Below are 18,213 nucleotides of genomic sequence, written 5' to 3'. Positions count from 1 at the left end.
ATAGTGACTACAGTGATAATGATATGGAAGAGTGATTAGCGGCGTCGGCGTCGCGGTCAGCTGATGATGTCGCGTCTACTGCCAAGGTCAGACAAGGCAGGCATGGCATATCAGGCGCCATGGGGTAACCCGAGACCCCACATCCAACACCCGTCTCCAATCAGATGTACAGCATTCCAACTGCTGCTGATGCTGATGCTGCAACCTTGATTTCTTCGCCACTATTGTACATGTGCGACAGCTTTCGGTTGCCACGCACTATATCAGCTCTAATATCAGCTCTCAGCTCTCGGCTTGCTCGGCTTGTGATTGTAGGCCGATTCTCAGGGCGGTGCCCTGCTGACGATTGCTGTACTGAATGACTGGGAATCATTGACTTGGAACATCTCTTATGAAACATTGTCGAAGTAAGCCATTGTCGATGAAGCATTGTTGAACCAAGTAGGCACTTCATGCTCGAAAAAGTACACCAAATTAACAATACTCTAAACATAATAGTATGAACGTCTCATAATAAGGATGAATCCTACTCAATAGTTTGACCATAGGTACTAATATCTTCTTCTTCTTATTGTGCCTGTCCGCTACGAACGTGGGCGATCAACATGGCGATTTTCACTTTATCCACGGCAATACGAAATATTTCTATGGAGCTTTTTCCACACCAGGATCGGATGTTGTTTAGCCAAGAAATTCTTCTTCTACCTGGGCCCCTCTTTCCAAAAATCTTTCCTTGGAGAATCACCTGTAATAGAGAATATCTTACGTCGTTTCTCATTACATGTCCCAGATACTGAATCTTTTTGCATTTGATGGTGGTGATTATCTCAATGTCTTTCCCCATTCTCCTTAGAACCTCAATGTTTGTTACGCGATCAGTCCACGGTATCCTCAGAATCCTTCTGTATGCCAACATCTCGAATGAAACAAGTCTTTTACTAATGGCCTCATTCAGAGTCCAGGACTCTGCACCATATAATAGGACTGTAAACACATAACATCTGAGCATTTTTATCTTCGTTTCTAGGGAGTAATTCTTGCTCTTGAAGATGGAGCCCATTCTATTGAAAGCTGATCTGGCCTTTCCTATTCTTGATTTTATTTCCTCAGAAATATCCCATCCTTCATTTATTATGGTTCCCAGGTATACTTCTTTACTCTTTCCACTGGGGCTTGATTGATATATAGGTGATCTCCATTTATGTTATTCTTGCTTATAATCATCAGTTTTGTCTTCTTCACATTGATGTCTAGACCATATTCATTACTACATGCCGTTATTTTGTCCATCATGAATTGCAAATCTTCTAAATTATCGGAGAAAACGATCGTGTCATCTGCATAACGGATATTATTGAGTCTTATTCCGTTAATCAAAACTCCTTTCTCAATTTCATCCAAAGCCTCACTGAAAATTTTTCTGATTACAAATTGAATATGATGGGTGATAATATACAACCCTGTCTCACTTCTCGCATTATTTCAATTTGCCTTTTGAAAGTGTATGCTCACTTTCAATTCTCAAATTCGCTGACTGGTTCCAGTAAAGATTTCCAATTATCCTCAAATCTTTATCATCGATGCCCGCATCTTTCAGAATAATCATCATTTTATCATGTTGTATACCCTATCAAAAGCTTTTTTTTACTAATATAGTTCCTCTATATTCACTCCATGGTTCAACTCAGTTGATCCACTGTAATGGGAGCTAATCTTCCAAAACTTTATTTCACCTATTGATGCCATAAAGAAAAGTTGGCATTATTCTGTGGTATTGTACGCATTGTATGGTATGAATATTGTTCTTCACATAGCCCCTTAGCCTATGTTAACTCAGCTTTGCTAGGAGAGCTAGCTTTTTCGAAAACAGTGGCGACTATGTGTTACATGTCACGTAGACTTAGGTTCATATTATGTAATTTTGTAAATTATGTATTCAAAAACTCCGTTTGTGGTGTGCTATTTGGAATGACTCAGCTCTTTATATAAGGACACACCAAATATAATCTCCTTACAAAATAAGAAGCTTAAATTGAGAAGTTATATAAAAATTACTATAAAAAATTATGTAGATTCTTGTGTCTATCAAGAAATAACATTGCATAGTTACTGTCGAATGTCTAGTCGGGTAAAAAAACACCATCACAAATAAATTAAACGTATCTGATGAAATTAATGAAACTGGCATGCTTATTGAGAAATTATGCCTATTAATAAATTTTTCAAAGCATGAAACTTCATTGTTTTAAATGTTATAATATTCTAAATTGTATTGTAATTGTTTTTTGATGAATAAACTTTGATTTGATTATTCTGTTTGTATTGCTGTCGCTTCCTCTTAATAGTTTGTATTATAATCGACTCCTGATATGAACTGGACAATTAAAATTCAGTATTATTTTGTTATCTAAAATGTTTATAAACCCTTCCACTTACATAAATACACTGACAGGAGTGGCAGTTATCATTTTCATAGAATTCAACAAGCACCGAGTAAATTCAAATTGAGCTCAAAAAGCTCTGATCATCATCAGTTTGATGATTTGGTGAAGAAATTCAAATGGACATAACCTGCATAATATTTGGACAATTTGTGACAAAATTAGGAAATTGGCGAAGTTTTGGGCAATAGCCTTTTCTCTTTTCTGATTAATGTATTTTATGCTCTATCCAATAAATAAATTGCTCAATAGAACTGGGAATATGATTCAAGCCTGGACAAGAAATATGCGGTTCAATGTAATATCGATATGAGATTACAGGCCAACTTTTGGAGGAAGAAGTTAACTAGCATGGAATCGATGGAAGTTTGTATTTTGTATTGGTGGCTCAGATGAAAAGGAGCAAGCCTCACTGGTAGAACAGAAACGTCTGTCTGGCCAGCACTTTGCAACAATATTACATCTGCGCGATTATCACTCACTTCCACTCCAGAGACTGTCTCGACAAACTTTCCTCCATTTCCAGCGTTCAACTTAGAGGTTACAACATCTATTCAGAGTTATAATGTTATGTTGTAATTCAAAACATAAATATTAGCTCATCATCCAAATTTTAGTTGTTCTTACAATACAAGTTGATACAATGTACAGAGTATATAATACATATGTACAATGAATAGTAACTGCTGACTAAAGGCGCGAATATAACGAGTATAAAAGCCAAGCCATACGAAGCGTTTTTACAGGCGTTTTCAGACGGCGTTTTGAGAGTCGGCAGGGCAGGATGCCTTTGATTATGCCTGATTATCAATTGATTCCCGAACGCAAACACAATCAACTGATAATCAGCCAATCGAGAGCTTCCTGTCCTGCCGACTCTAAAAAACCTTAAAAAACGCTTCGTATGGCTTGGCCCTAAGTCGCAGTGAAGATCTATGCCACGAAACAGCGGTGCAATGATAGAACCATTTGTAGTCACTGATAATATATAGAAGAACTATAGCGAGCTGAAATCTACATATCGACCTGATCGTTCTGTTCGTACTCGGCGATTGTTTTTACCCTGTCGTTTGAATGTTTTTATTGATTGTTTTCTTGAATGTTTGTGAATCTTTATTGAATTTTTTATTGAATAAATTTATATTGAATATTTTATCTTATTCTTATTCCAATCACTATGATATAAGAACAATCAATTCCTTGCTCTACAAACTAACATTGAAGTATTTGACGATCACTGCGGGTCACAAATTATCGATTAACAGAAAAAACCAAATCTGTACTTTCAACATTTTCAATGTTGGTACAATACAAAATAGTTTCATGCACCCACCCACACGTTAGACCCGAGTCTACCTATACTTGAAGGTAGGAGGATTTCTTGGGAATTCTTTATTTAACCTCTTACTTTTCCACCATACTTTTGATTTTAGAAGTATTTTCTAATTTACCATGCGTGACCTAAAAACAAGAAAAGAAACACGCATGTTGTGCGTGTTGGTGAGTAGACATTTCTCAGAAGAACCGTGAGAAAACTGCAAGACAAAATTCTTGTAATCACTGTGATTTTGTTTCAGAGAAGCTTAGCTTCAACCTTTCGCTTGCATCTTGTATCCCACCTGAAATAGATTGCTTATAGATTTGAACAAGTTGTGAAAAATTCCGCGGAATATTACGAAGAGGTTTTCCTTATAACTTGTAATTATTCAAATTGTCAAGGTACTGTATATTTATTTGGTCTTGGAGTTGAGAAAAGCAAAGTAGAACCAAGTAGAACCTGTAGTAAGTTTAATTCCTTACATTTTATTTCATTATGGTAGACCTGAGGAATGAGGTATGAGTGCTAAGAACTGAATCTGTTGAATGATATGGCCCACCTGCTCCTGATGTAGTTATATGATGAAATGATGTATAACACTAGCACCAGATCAACAAAGAGAGCAGACAGCAGGTGCAAGATGTGTTCTATAGCACCCACTTTCTTGGACTGATAACCTAAATTCAAAGCTTCTCCAGCTGGGCAGGTGATTCATGCTGTATAGCTCTTGTTATTCCATTGGAATTCAAAGAATTTGAAGAAATTCAGTCCATAAATCAAGTCACAGAATAATCAATCTGGAATAGACGATGTTTTCTCTGATCAGGTTGAATAGCCTACAACAGTTGGTTCTAACCAATACTCAAAATAAATCACCACATTGTATAAAAAATGTTCGCGTAATATAGAATAATGGTGGAAAGTGGTATATTCAGTGTCGTTGAATATTCACTGTCGAATCTAATGCGTAAATAAGTTGTGACGTTATATTTGGCGTCGCATGTGCCCTGCTTGGCCGCAGTCGGTAGCAGCTTCTTGTTCTGAGACCTATCAATTTCTTGAGTTGATTTTGGGAATACCCAAACTTTATTGTTACAAAGTCTATATAATTATGCATTATCTGATTGGATAGCTCTGTACGTTTTATGAGCCTGGAAATTCAAACATAGATATTCTGATTTTGATCTGATAGAAACTATTGTTCAATTGTCATAAATGTATTCTAAAGGTAATTATTTTCAGAATTATTGCCTATCAGATCTTATTCAAATACCAATATTCGCCCGTTATCTTTATTCTTGTATATCATCCAAGGTGAGAGGAGAGACAAAATGACTATATAATAGAAGAGATTCATTTTTGAATTCGGTCAAAATACCTCATATCTTCTACTAAACTTCAAATTTGAAATTTTGGAACTGCTAAGTTGCTTGATTGACAATAACACTGGATATTAAAGTTGAACATCTAAAGATGCTGGAGAAGATGGGAAGGAAGAACAGTAGGAAGAAGAATACTTGAAGGTAGGAGAATAAACACCCACAAATAACCAAACATTTGATTTGGTGAAGTCGAACAAATATTATGTCGAGATGCTTGCACCTGGAATTCCATGTTTATTTACGTGTACTGCAGTGTGCAGTGAGTCACTTTCTAGTTAGGCGACGAAAAGTCGCTGAGTGAGGATCTAGGAATGAGTGGTGCTCTGTGCTCTTGTGTTGTAACTGGTTCTATCGAACAAATCAGTGCCGTTGCTGGTTGCTCGCATAAATTATCGCTCGAGCTGTCGTCGCTTGTATTCGGCTGCTGATGGAGATTCTTTCACTACACAACTCAAAAAATAGGAAGATGGTGGTACTGGTAGATGTAGAAGGAGGAAAAGGGGCAAGTGATCAGGAGGAATTAGTATAGGAGATAGATCTTGGAGAAAGAGACGAAGAGAAAGAAAAAGAAGAATTTGAGACACAATTGTAGGACAGAAAATATAGAGAGAGATAGGGTGAGGAAGAAGTAAACATAGAAAAGAGGAGAAAGGGCAGAAGAATATTAAGAGAAGAGAAAAAAGAGGTAAGGAGAAAAGTACAATGAAAAAGAAATGAATATGATAAAAAAGATAAGAAGAACAAAAAAATATTCTGTATTGGAAAGCAGAAGAAGAAAAATGAAAAAGGAAGAGTAGGAGAAGAATGAAAGATAAGAAGGGTTCGAAGAAGCAGCGAAAGGGGTAGTGAAAAAATGCAACTTGAAAAATAATGGATGTGAAAAAAGGTGGTAGAAGAAAGAGAAAAAAGAGGAAGATCGAGAAGATAAAAGTGGAGGACGATAAGGAAGGGGTGAAGAGAAGGAAGAAAGAAGTTGGGAAATGGTGGGTAAAATCTTAAATTCTACAAATCTTACAGAAATCTGTTATTGTATAACAATAAACAAAAAAATAAATGAAATTATGTTGTAGCATGTTATACAGTAAAATGTCAAACTGTAGAGGAAGAACATCAAATATAAGGAGAAAAAAGGTAAAAAGGTAACGAAGAAAGAGACGGAAAACAGCCAAAAAGAAATAATTAACAGAAAAACAGTATTTTAATTGAAGAAAACTTCATTATTGAAGAAAAACTACAATATAATATCTTGAAGAAGTAGGAGAAAAAATAGAAATGAAGAAATAGAATAGAAAACTAAGATCTCAATTAATGTGAAAACTAATAGCAAAATATGGAGAAAGGAGAATACACAAAATAAGGAGATGTGGAACTGGATGTAGAGAAAGGAGAAGATAAAATAGAAAAAGAGGAAGAATAGTGGCAGTTATTATTGCTGTCGATCTGCTGACGTCTGCTATGGAATGCGGTTAGCGTAGTCAGCCGTCGCCATCTGATTTAACCAAGCTTTGTAGAGTAGGCCTCCGGTCGTCCTTCCAGCTGTGGCACCGGCGCCACGCGTCTCAACGCACCCTTCCCTCCTTCCCCCTCTCGACAGGAAACACTTGTCACGGGGCACTGTCGTTCATCTCACTGCAAGCTGTACAGCACACGTCTTGAAGAGAAACTAAAATGTTGCCTGTTGGAATGTTTCATCAGCTGGAAAGTACTCAGTCTGAAAAATAAACTGTGTGGAGAGAATATTGAACAGTGAATTTTACTTGGAAAGTCTGTGAATCTTATCGCGCTAGCCTCATGAAAGTCAGATGAAGATTGAGATTGTAACAGTTTTGAGTCCTTGCTCTGTATCTTGAAATATATCCTCGATTTTAGTGAGTATCAAACGTACTATGTGTCTATATCTGATCTGTTTCGCTATTCGCTAGTATGCCATTGAATCAAAAACCAATTCTAGGTTTGATTTACTTAGTTGAATTATGAAAACTTAGTGTTGATTATGTATTATGTAAAATTATTGACCTGACTTGTCTCATTCTACATAACTGGAGTCCTTAGGACGTGAACTTTGAAAAAATCACACTTCTGCAGTATAATATAATTAACCTGGAAGTGAGGAAATAAAAATTTAGCATTCTGCAGAGGTCCAGGTACTGAGATCCAAAGATCCAGGTTATATGAGTAGGAAACTACTGTTTTTAGCTTGAGAAGAATGGGAATAATTTCATGTTTGTGGACTGCTGATTATAGATGGAATGTAAAGTATTGCTTTCATATTGAAGATAGACTTTCTGGATTCAGAAATTTAGGAACGAAATACTCGTATATAATAGCGTGATTCTATTTAATGTGTAGGTCTAAACCAATGTTCAACATAGGCTCCGAACATGTAAGAATTTTACACGTTTTCGTATAAATCATGGAAATCAGTTCCGCTGTCGATTAGAAAAAATGGGTGGAGCCTTGCATTGGTTTACAAAGCAATGAGTGAGTACAAAGTCAAAGTGGAAGAGATAGAAAGGTAGGCAGAGAAAGGCAACAGGTTTCGACGATCTCTGATATAGTGCAGGGCTTATCTAGTGGATCAAGATAAGTTATAGGGCGCCATACAGTGGAATTATCATATTTAGGCGAGCCACATTAGATGCGCGAAGACCTTTGCAAGGCGAGGTCTGATACAGAGGTAATGATGCAGGTTATGATGATGATGATGATGATTATTATTATTATGGTGATGGTGATGATGATGATGATGATAATTATGATAATGTGACGGAGTAGTGCCAGAGTATTTTGGAGGGAAAGGAAAGGATTGAGTTTAGCAGTTATAGAGAGAAAGAAAAGGAAAGAGTGTAGCAGCCCTGGTCACAGGTGATACTTTGGTTGTGGAGCGTGTCAGAGAGGCTCTGGTCGTGGATTGTGGAGTGTGGAGGTTGCAAGCTGCAAGCGGCGAGCGGAGCAGGTGTCTACTGAGGAGTGAGGAGTGTGGCTTTAGGCTGTGGCGCCACAAAGACGCAAACGTATAGTCGACTAGCGGTCGGAAGCGCCACTTGCTCCGATTTGCTCACCAGTCTCTGCATAAATTCTTTCATATCTCTTCCTCTAATTTCCTGCTCACACTTCGAAAGGTCACCAAGCTTCACTTTGCTACTCCATGTAAAGAAATTATGTAGTACACTGATTTGATTGAATTAAACTTTCTATAAAACGATGTCTGAAGTAGTGCAGGGCTTATTGAAATTAGGTTTTTTTTAATAATCTCCTGGTGAATCCACTAATGTTTGATAGAAGAAATCTTGCAAAAAAATATCAATAATATATTTATTGTAAATTATATTCATTATAAAACTTGAAATTTCTTAACAATATCAATTAAATTGAGTACTTGGAATCATATCATTTCTGAAATGTAGGTCCAATATAGATTACCAAAATCAGGCTAATTCAAGCAGAGCAGTGATTGAGTGAAATCTAGCTTTTAGTGCAGTCACTAAAAGCTTTTAGTGTATTGATTCCACAATAGCAGAAAGAGTCTCTTAATTCGCTGTTTTATTTTTCAAGTAGTATATTAGAATCATGGATACACTGTATATTATCCTTGTGTTTGGATAGCAAAAATTAGTTCATTAGTCTTTAGGCTAGATAGCTGTAGTATTGAAAAAAAATTAATTCAATGTTGCCGCTCAAAATTATATCTTACTAGCAGGTAACCCGTGCTCCGCAAGGGTCCATTTTGAAACTTGACAAACTGAAAACTTGACTGAGTGGAATATTGTAGAGTTTGAAGTTGGCATAGAACCATCCTCAGTTAATTAAGAAACTGTATGCAAAATTTAAAGTTGATTTCAGTCCAGTAGTTTAGACGTGATGATGCGTCAAACATAATTTTCATATCCCGTACGTGTATAAGCCAGTTCTTTCCTTTATTATAGTATAGATAAATTCTTGACACTAACATATCATAACTTGATACTAACATAATAAAGTGATATAACTCAAATCTTGTTCAGAAACCTTCCTCAACTTGATGTCAACCTGAAAAATTGGACTGGCTATTAATTTAGAGTTACCAATTTTAACCATCTGTTTCGAAGAGGTAGTCTCTTTAGCTCTAGATCAATGTACCTAGAATACGTATTCTAGGTACCTTGCTCTAGATTATAGTTCTATTTTAACATAGTTATGTATTCATGTCCCATGAATTAAATTTCAACATTAATTCTGAAAAATCTAGAAGCAAAATTGAAATTCGGGCTTCGAGGTGCACGAGATTGATATTTTTAGAATCTATGTGCAAAATTTGAAGATCTAAATCATTCCCGTTTTTCCGGTATGCAATCCACAAGTTGGCATGTTATGATGCGAACAAACACAACCCTACTCTCTCTTATTATATAGATTATAATGTCATACTAAAATTATTATAATTACATTTTGGCTTCAGATGCCTCCAATGCCGAAATTACATTGCAGACATGATAATTTACAAGTGTAACTTATCTCTAAAGTTGGAAATTCTTCTTTATATAAAATATGTAAACGATATTGTAATTTCCTGTTTATTCTAGTTGTCATGCTTCTCTACTTTACTATCTATCAATTCTAGTTATGTCAGTGATTCTGTAAATAACTTTGTTTCTGCTGGTTATGATGACGAATTATTGTCGATTAAGTCCTAGATACGGTAGGAGTCGAAATTGTTAAGGCCGGAAACGCCCAAATGGACTACACACATAAATCACATAACCTCATTAGCAGTGTCCATTAATCAAAATTAAACTTAGACTAATTTTGAGTCCTCCTCTAATGGAGTGAACCATCTGTAGTATAATACCAATTACCTCTTGTCTCTTGATGAAACTCTATAGCTTTTCATGTAACGCAAGATTTGATATTTCCTTTCAAATTATGAATTAAGCATGATATAAAACATTAGAATTCAAGTACTATTCATTGAGTACTATTAGGATGATTTGTAATGAGGAGATCTGAATTTGAGAAACTCTTTTGGAATAGAATGACATAATATAATTGGAGGATGCTTGTAATAGACGAAATTCTAGTACAGTACTGTGTATCAATTTCTAGCCTCAGAAACAATTCTTGTTCCTAATTCCAAATTTGATACGTCCTACGTGATGCTTCCTCCTTTTCTGTGAAGTTATGGATCAAATTGAAAAATGCTGCGTATCAAATTACAAGTGGTCAATGATAATGGGGGAATAACAACGGTGACACTAGGCGACTACGGGTATTCTATGAACTCTTTCATAATGAGAATTCTCTCATTGTGAGAGAAAGCTTCTCCCGGCTTTTCAGATAAATAAATCCATTTATCTTAATAGTATGTAAGCAATAATTGAGTCGGTTTGATACCAAACTCAACCCTACTCTCTCTTATTATATAGATTATAATGTCATACTAAAATATTATTATAATTACATTTTGGCTTCAGATGCCTCCAATGCCGAAATTACATTGCAGACATGATAATTTACAAATAGTGTAACATATCTCTAAAGTTGGAAATTCTTCTTTATATAAAATATGTAAACGATATTGCAATTTCCTGTTTATTCTAGTTGTCATGCTTCTCTACTTTACTATCTATCAATTCTAGTTATGTCAGTGATTCTGTAAATAACTTTGTTTCTGCTGGTTAGGATGACGAATTATTGTCGATTAAGTCCTAGATACGGTAGGAGTCGAAATTGTTAAGGCCGGAAACGCCCAAATGGACTACACACATAAATCACATAACCTCATTAGCAGTGTCCATTAATCAAAATTAAACTTAGACTAATTTTGAGTCCTCCTCTAATGGAGTGAACCATCTGTAGTATAATACCAATTACCTCTTGTCTCTTGATGAAACTCTATAGCTTTTCATGTAACGCAAGATTTGATATTTCCTTTCAAATTATGAATTAAGCATGATATAAAACATTAGAATTCAAGTACTATTCATTGAGTACTATTAGGATGATTTGTAATGAGGAGATCTGAATTTGAGAAACTCTTTTTGAATAGAATGACATAATATAATTGGAGGATGCTTGTAATAGACGAAATTCTAGTACAGTACTGTGTATCAATTTCTAGCCTCAGAAACAATTCTTGTTCCTAATTCCAAATTTGATACGTCCTACGTGATGCTTCCTCCTTTTTCTGTGAAGTTATGGATCAAATTGAAAAATGCTGCGTATCAAATTACAAGTGGTCAATGATAATGGGGGAATAACAACGGTGACACTAGGCGACTACGGGTATTCTATGAACTCTTTCATAATGAGAATTCTCTCATTGTGAGAGAAAGCTTCTACCGGCTTTTCAGATAAATAAATCCATTTATCTTAATAGTATGTAAGCAATAATTGAGTCGGTTTGATATTGATACCAAACTCAATTACCAAATTAGATACTATAGTTCTTGATTATTGAATGTTTCAAAGTTATTATCAAGATCAGTTTGTTCGCTCTCGGAATCTTTTTTCATATATCTGAATTATTCAATTGATTTGTGGTAAACAACGTACGCGTATAGTACTAAGATACTTAGTATTCCCAAAGTATTCTCCCTGAAGATGAATAGGTTGTTTATCTCTAGAGAATTCTGGTTACTCAATATCCAGTTTGGTCTGGTTCATCATCGTTTTCAATAATAAGGTTTTTGTCTTTTTGTGTTTCTAGTTTTAAAATTAAGAAAACAAGACCTTCATTGTAATTGGTTTGCATTTTCATATAGATTCAGTAATACATAATAAGATAATCGGCAGGAAAATATCATTTACCTCTGTCGAGTTGTCCGCACCCATATTTCGGATTTCGGAAGATGTAGTGGCTGTATGGGACCTTGGTCCTAGCTTCGCTTCTGAATGTTGTCTAAAAAAATCATTAGCATTTCACACATTCCAATTCCTGCAAAAAAGAAACCAGAACATTGTGAAACTTTAGCCCCCTAACAAATAATGTTTATAGCGGCGCCTCTTGCTAGACTTATCAATGTTGGAGAGTGTACGAAGCTCTCTAGATTTATTTGCCAATTTGCAATTGGACATACAACGATTATAATGTGTGTGAAGTTTAGCCCAAGGTCACATTCGTAGCCGGCCGCAGTCTACCAAGACCGGCGCCAATCTTTGAAATCCATACTTCAAGTTCGAGGTTGAAGTGAAATGAGATGCCCTCCAATTCGCACGCTGCTGGCCCCTACAAAAAATATTAAATAGAAAAAACCATCGCTTCAGAACAGCAAGTTGAATGAAGTGAGACGTTTAGCTAGAAGAAAATGAAGAAGAATAAAGCAAGAAGGAAAGCAAACCGGTCGCTCGGTGCATTGGCGCCAGTGTACCACCAATCATATCAATGATTCCTCACCAACTCCAACTCACCTTACGTGCTTAGCTGCTTTGTCCCTGCGGCTTCCACGAAAATTAATCATGCAATATTCGCGCCGTCCCTCACATAATTTATCGTAATAACCATTAAAAGAATTTTCCCACTACCGATTAGTTGGTACGCGGAACGCAGCTTGACCGATTTCCAATTGCAACTTCCATCTTCTCCATCTTGACAGAAATGAGTTACTGGTGTGTCAGATTGCATCATTGTGATGGTAGCCTTCGGCTCTTCAGCAAAAGAAGTCGGTGCGCTCGTCTCAGGAACAAGGTCGTGCATTGCAGGTTGCAGGACATGAGCTGTGAAGGAATACGGATAAAATCATCCTGCTCTCATGTTTTCGTCAACTATGAACTTCACATTTCCTTCCTTAATAATTGAATGAGCTTAATTCAAAGTGCCGAATTTCGACGGTACGTGTTTAAAAGTGGTTTATCATAATCATCTTTCAGAAATCTTCCATTGTAATCGCTACTGTATTTCATTTCTAATAATTTGATTGTATGGTATGAGATGTTGTGATATTTCTCAATAATTTAAAGAATAAGACGTTGATGTTGTCAATACCACTATATTTTTAAATTACCACTATATTATTAAATTAATTTTTAAAAAAATATTGTGGTATTGACAACATCAACGTCTTATTCTTTCAATTCCCTATAAATAATATAGCCCATTTACAAACTTTTTGTGTATAAGTCTACACTATGAACAACTTTCCTCCACTACACAGTCTTCAAAATATTTGCAAAAGATAGTTGAAAATTGTTCTAGTTATAGAAATCGTCAATTGATTCCATTACTTGCTTGAGTATCCTTGACTTTCATCACCTACTTTGTGTTTTGTTCTATCACTTTTTCAACTGTCACACCCAGACGCCTAACATTTCATCCTCCACTCGCTCAATAATTTAATCACTTGCTTGTTTTGTACCACCTTTCAAGATAAAATTCTTCAATGAATTATTTCACAATTGCACACTGTATTGTTGAATAAGAATAGTATTTAAGCTCCATACACAACATAACTCACTCTTGTTACTGAATATAATCACTCTGTATTACTTGAATACTAAACTTTATTACTTTTAGTGCATACTATTAACAAGTTGAGCTCATTCTATCATAAATATTTCTCATTTATTGAATCTTAGATTGCCTACGATTTAAAGTATGATCTAAAACTTGTAAATATTATTAATTTAAAATAATCAATGCTAAATTATCATTATTCTTCTTCTTTTTCAGGTCAGAACCTAGACTGTACAATGCATCATGCCCACTGAATTGTTTGTGAGTATTATTGGTGAAATTCAATTGTATTTTGTTAATTATATTTTTTTTGTAAGGCTGAACCTATTACAACTTCAAATATGAGTTGACTTGTGAAAAATTCAGAAGTTCTACCTCCATGGAGGTAGAAACTGAATTGAATTTTCAGTAGGTACTCGCTCAGAAATGGACGGATGAATATCACTACCACTTACATCATGTGCCTCTATCGTGATTACCATTGCTCGTGTACACGTTTTGGAATCTGCCTTATTCGGTTAAATTTCCCGAATTTCAGCGAATTTAGCTTTGGCTTCACTCAAGCCACGGGTTTTAGACGAAACCCGAAAGAGCCTTTGGTTAATAATTAGCAAGAACCTCCAACTACAGAAACACACCATTACCATATACCTAAATTAGAACCTCATATTAGTGCTTCTAGCAGGGAAATTGGTTGTTTGTCTTCAATCAGCATCCAACATAAGCTACCTTTCACTTTGTAAGATGCTTCTCTTTGAGCCTTAACTAACATCATTTCCATGAATCTATTTCCAGAATGAGGCTTTAAATAGCATTACAAACTGTTCCTTGTAATTTTCCATGTACAGAAGTCATGCTTGTACGCTCAAGTAGTAAGTTTGAGTCCCACGTAAGATCATTAAGATACAAGAAACTTCAAACTTAAACATATTACGTATTCATGCTTTGAAGCTAAAGCTGAAACTTTCAAGAGCATTCAAGGATTAGTTATTCACTGCTTCGTTGAACTCAATACTTCAAACTAGGCTATATCTAATCCATATGCTGATTAAGACTCGTGTAGTTTGATGTCATATCTCTATTCGGAAGGTTTCAATCAACGATTGAAAATAACATTAATCCACACACATACTGAATACCCTTCTATCTCTTCTTAATAATTTATTATTGCAGTTCTCTTACAACATAATAATATGTTGAAAACAATTCAACCCAGTTTCAAGTATGGATATTGAGATTAAATTATCATCATCATCATCTTCTTACAAGGATGAGGCTCCATTGACCTGTACCGACATCCACTTCCTTCTTCCTATGCCTCGCTTTTCTTCGGGATTGTACTCCCATGCTAACATTGGTAGCCTATTGGATGGCATTCTGAGTAAATGAGTAGACCAATTTTTTCTTCAGAATATTCAATAGCGTTTCTACATCCAGTTCAGCTCTCATGTTGACATTTTTTATTTTATCCAGCCTAGTACAACCTTTGACCGCTTGTAAAAATCTCATTTCAGCAGCTCGATTCAGTTTGTCTGTTCAAAAACCATACCTCGCTACCATAATTATGCTATTAACGTTATTGCCATTGTTCTATAAAACTTCAGCTGGGTATCTTGTCTCGTTCGCCTCCCTATAAAGCTCGTCTTGAAATGCCACAGACCGCACTGAATCTCGCCATTTTTTTCACCAACAAAGAAAAAAGTGAAAAAGAGATTGAAGTATAATGCGAATTAGAAATTTATTGCACTCAAGCCTTTTGGATATACATGATTTTATGAAAGTTACAATATGTTCCTTCCATTATAAGTTATATAGAGAGATAATCATCCTCGAAAAGTCAAAAACAGGATGAGTATAGGCAACCATGCAGAACAATAATTTAGTGTTGTATTGAATCAAGTGCATTCCGATTGAGTTTGGGAACTCAAACCTTTTGAATTATTTTTGAGTTGGTAAAGCTATTCTACGATGATTTGAATTTAAAGTACAATATTAAATTAATTTGAGAGTTAATGAGGTGTGATCACGATCTCTTTGAAGAGGATAAATCTTTTTTGTAGTTTGAAAATTAGCGATTTTATAGAAAGAGCTTGCTTTGAATAATTAGGACCATTACAAAGTCCAAATGATGATACTGTAGTCTCAGCCTTTTTTACTTCAAAGGTATGTGCTCAGTGCCATCTGATGAATATTCATCACCTTTGCATTTTTAATCGACTTTATCTGAGGCAAAAACATCCTGGATTTACATGGTTTCAAGCGGCCTGGCCCGGTAAGATTAGAATCTGTTTAACAAGTCTTATTCATCCCTTTCAAAGCAGATGATAAACTTGTTGTATAGATTAAACTCTTTGTTTGAAAGCCCTGTATTATAACATTTTTATTGAGCTTATCATCAAATCAGGAGATTATAAGCCCTAGAATCTTTTTTAAGAAATTTCCAAACAGAATCTTCATATTTCAAACAGAATGATTCATGCTAAATTCAAAAGCCAGTAATTTCAGAGAAAACTATCTATAACCAATATTGTATCGAGCCAAAATCAATTAGTGGAAATGAGTTTCAATCTCGCATCTCACAGATTTGGAACTTTGTATTTACCATATTTAATTGCTTTTCGATTCATTCAGTTGAATTCCAACACAGTTATTATGTATAATGTTTTATCTTCTTGTGAAAATTTTCCTCAAATGATAATAACAGCAGCTATAAAAATACAAGGTCGCATTATTTATGAATTGTTATATTCAAGTGATTTTTGTAACATCATTGTCTTCTGTCCAAAATACCTCTGAAATAATTCCTCCGTCTAGATGAACATGTGATCTATTAAGTATGAATCTATTCAGTAACAAAGCTGAAAAAGCTCTGTTAGTCTTGGTTTAGTCTACTCTGTTTTTCGGAAGTTCACCACAGTTAGTCTGCATGATTTCTATGGAATTTTCTTGTTATTCTCTGTACATTCCAACATTCCAAACGAAATGCCAACATTCCGTTTGGAATTTGGTGAGCATTACCGTACCACAGCTTAGAATTCTTGCTGCTAATGTGTTTACAGGTATAAATGCCATTTATATGCATCGAGATCTATTCGTCGATAAAACTGATCTGTTTACTTCAAGGTGACATAGCCATTAGTGAATGTTTTAAATCATTAAAGGTATTTTAACCTGTTAACGCCATGATGTTTTCCAACAGTGGAGATTGTAGATAGGTGTTACATTGTGGAGAAACACAGATTACATTCATTGGGAGATTCCACAGCCTGTGTGTTTTTCGGTCGTCGTTTCTTGGAAAAATAGAAAGCGAGAGAATAATGGAAAGATAGAGGAATACAGAAAATGCGTTAGATAGTGAGGCTGATAAGAAAAATAATATTTGAGAATCGACTTTGCTGTGCGGTGCGCTGTGGAGGCATTGTATCCAATCATTGCGCATGCGCTCATCTAGTTACTAAGTTTGTTGTGTTTTGGGGGAACGGGGCAGGAGGGAAGTTTGGTCTGTGATGCCGAGTTCGCTCTTCCCTCAGTTGTTTGTGCGCTCTGTTATCATTCACATGGTGATTGGTGTGACGCGCATGTGCAATCAAGCGCGGTTCCGTTTTACTTGAACACTATTGTGTTAGGCGTGCAGTGATCAGTTTTACTCTATCGTAAATTCGATTTTGTCTTCCAGTTTATCGGAATTTTAATGGGTTTTTTACAAGTTTTAATATAAAGGTACGTTTTAATGAAAATACTTTCAGTTTGAAAATAGGTTATCAATCATTCAGGTTCATAAAAAATTTATATGACTCTCATTTTCTGCAATCTTCAGTGATAACCCACTCTTCATTGTAACATATTACTACTTCATAAACAGCTCCATTCCATTAGTAGCCTTTTGCTAAGAATTTCATGTTTTACTCCTCCTCATCATCATCATCTTCATATTAAGTTTTAATTTCATTTGAAATTTCATAAGGAAATGGTTTTTTGATCTCATTCCTTAATTATAGAAAATTATTCAATTAAAATCTCTTGAATCCAATCTGATAAGAATTCTCATTAAAATATATTCAGTCCAATATTGAATATGTATTTAGTCCATATATTCAATCTAATACTGTTTACAGTACTTCATAATATATAGGCCACTGTATATTTTTGATAAACAAGGTTTTATTTAAAATGCCAGACCAACCTTTGAAAAAATCTGATATTGTACAATATAATACAAAACACTGTTATAAGGCTTCAAAAATATACTGTTGATATTAGACATTTTCCTTTCCATGGAATGTCAATTTCACTCACAAGTTGTCCTCTGAAATTCTGTAGCTTTTTGTTAGGTTTAAGCTGGCTCGCATGGTGAAAATGAATAAATTTCATGTAATAAAAGGCATAGCGTGCTGTGGATCGTTGGGTCGATGTTGACTGAGAGAATGTATTCACTTATTACTTGTGTTAGGCCTGCTTTGGTAGGAGGAAGAGTATTTGTACAATGCATGGCAACTTTCAGCGTCAAACAGTGGTGTTCATTATGAACGTTCCCACTTATATTAGGCTACTATTCTCCACATATTGTTATACTTTTGGTTTCGTTCCGACTATTCTAGTACACATGAAGCTTTTGTTAGCACCAATACTTTTGGTTTCATTATT

General features: G+C 35.3%; 1 protein-coding gene across 9 annotated transcripts in view; it reads left to right on the top strand.

Moving 5' to 3' along the window:
• LOC111045654 (dual 3',5'-cyclic-AMP and -GMP phosphodiesterase 11) overlaps positions 1 to 18,213 on the top strand; it is a 169,553-nt gene that overhangs the window by 62,037 nt on the left and 89,303 nt on the right. For 4 of the 9 annotated variants that reach the window (XM_039441478.1, XM_039441454.1, XM_039441450.1 and 1 more), the window contains exon 1: positions 17,104 to 17,289. The exons of 2 other annotated variants lie outside the window; for them this stretch is intronic. Coding sequence is in view for 1 of the 7 variants with exons in the window: in XM_039441444.1 (XP_039297378.1) it covers positions 13,813 to 13,830 (18 nt within the window). In the remaining 6 variants the exon portion in view is untranslated. Of the gene's footprint in view, positions 1 to 13,785; positions 13,831 to 17,061; positions 17,290 to 18,213 lie in introns of those variants that run through there. 3 more of the 9 variants (XM_039441444.1, XM_039441437.1, XM_039441427.1) reach the window with 3 other exon arrangements.

This window comes from Nilaparvata lugens, chromosome 1, assembly GCF_014356525.2.
Source record: "Nilaparvata lugens isolate BPH chromosome 1, ASM1435652v1, whole genome shotgun sequence".
Classification (NCBI taxonomy): domain Eukaryota; kingdom Metazoa; phylum Arthropoda; class Insecta; order Hemiptera; family Delphacidae; genus Nilaparvata; species Nilaparvata lugens.
This window is presented reverse-complemented; position numbering and strand designations above follow the sequence as displayed.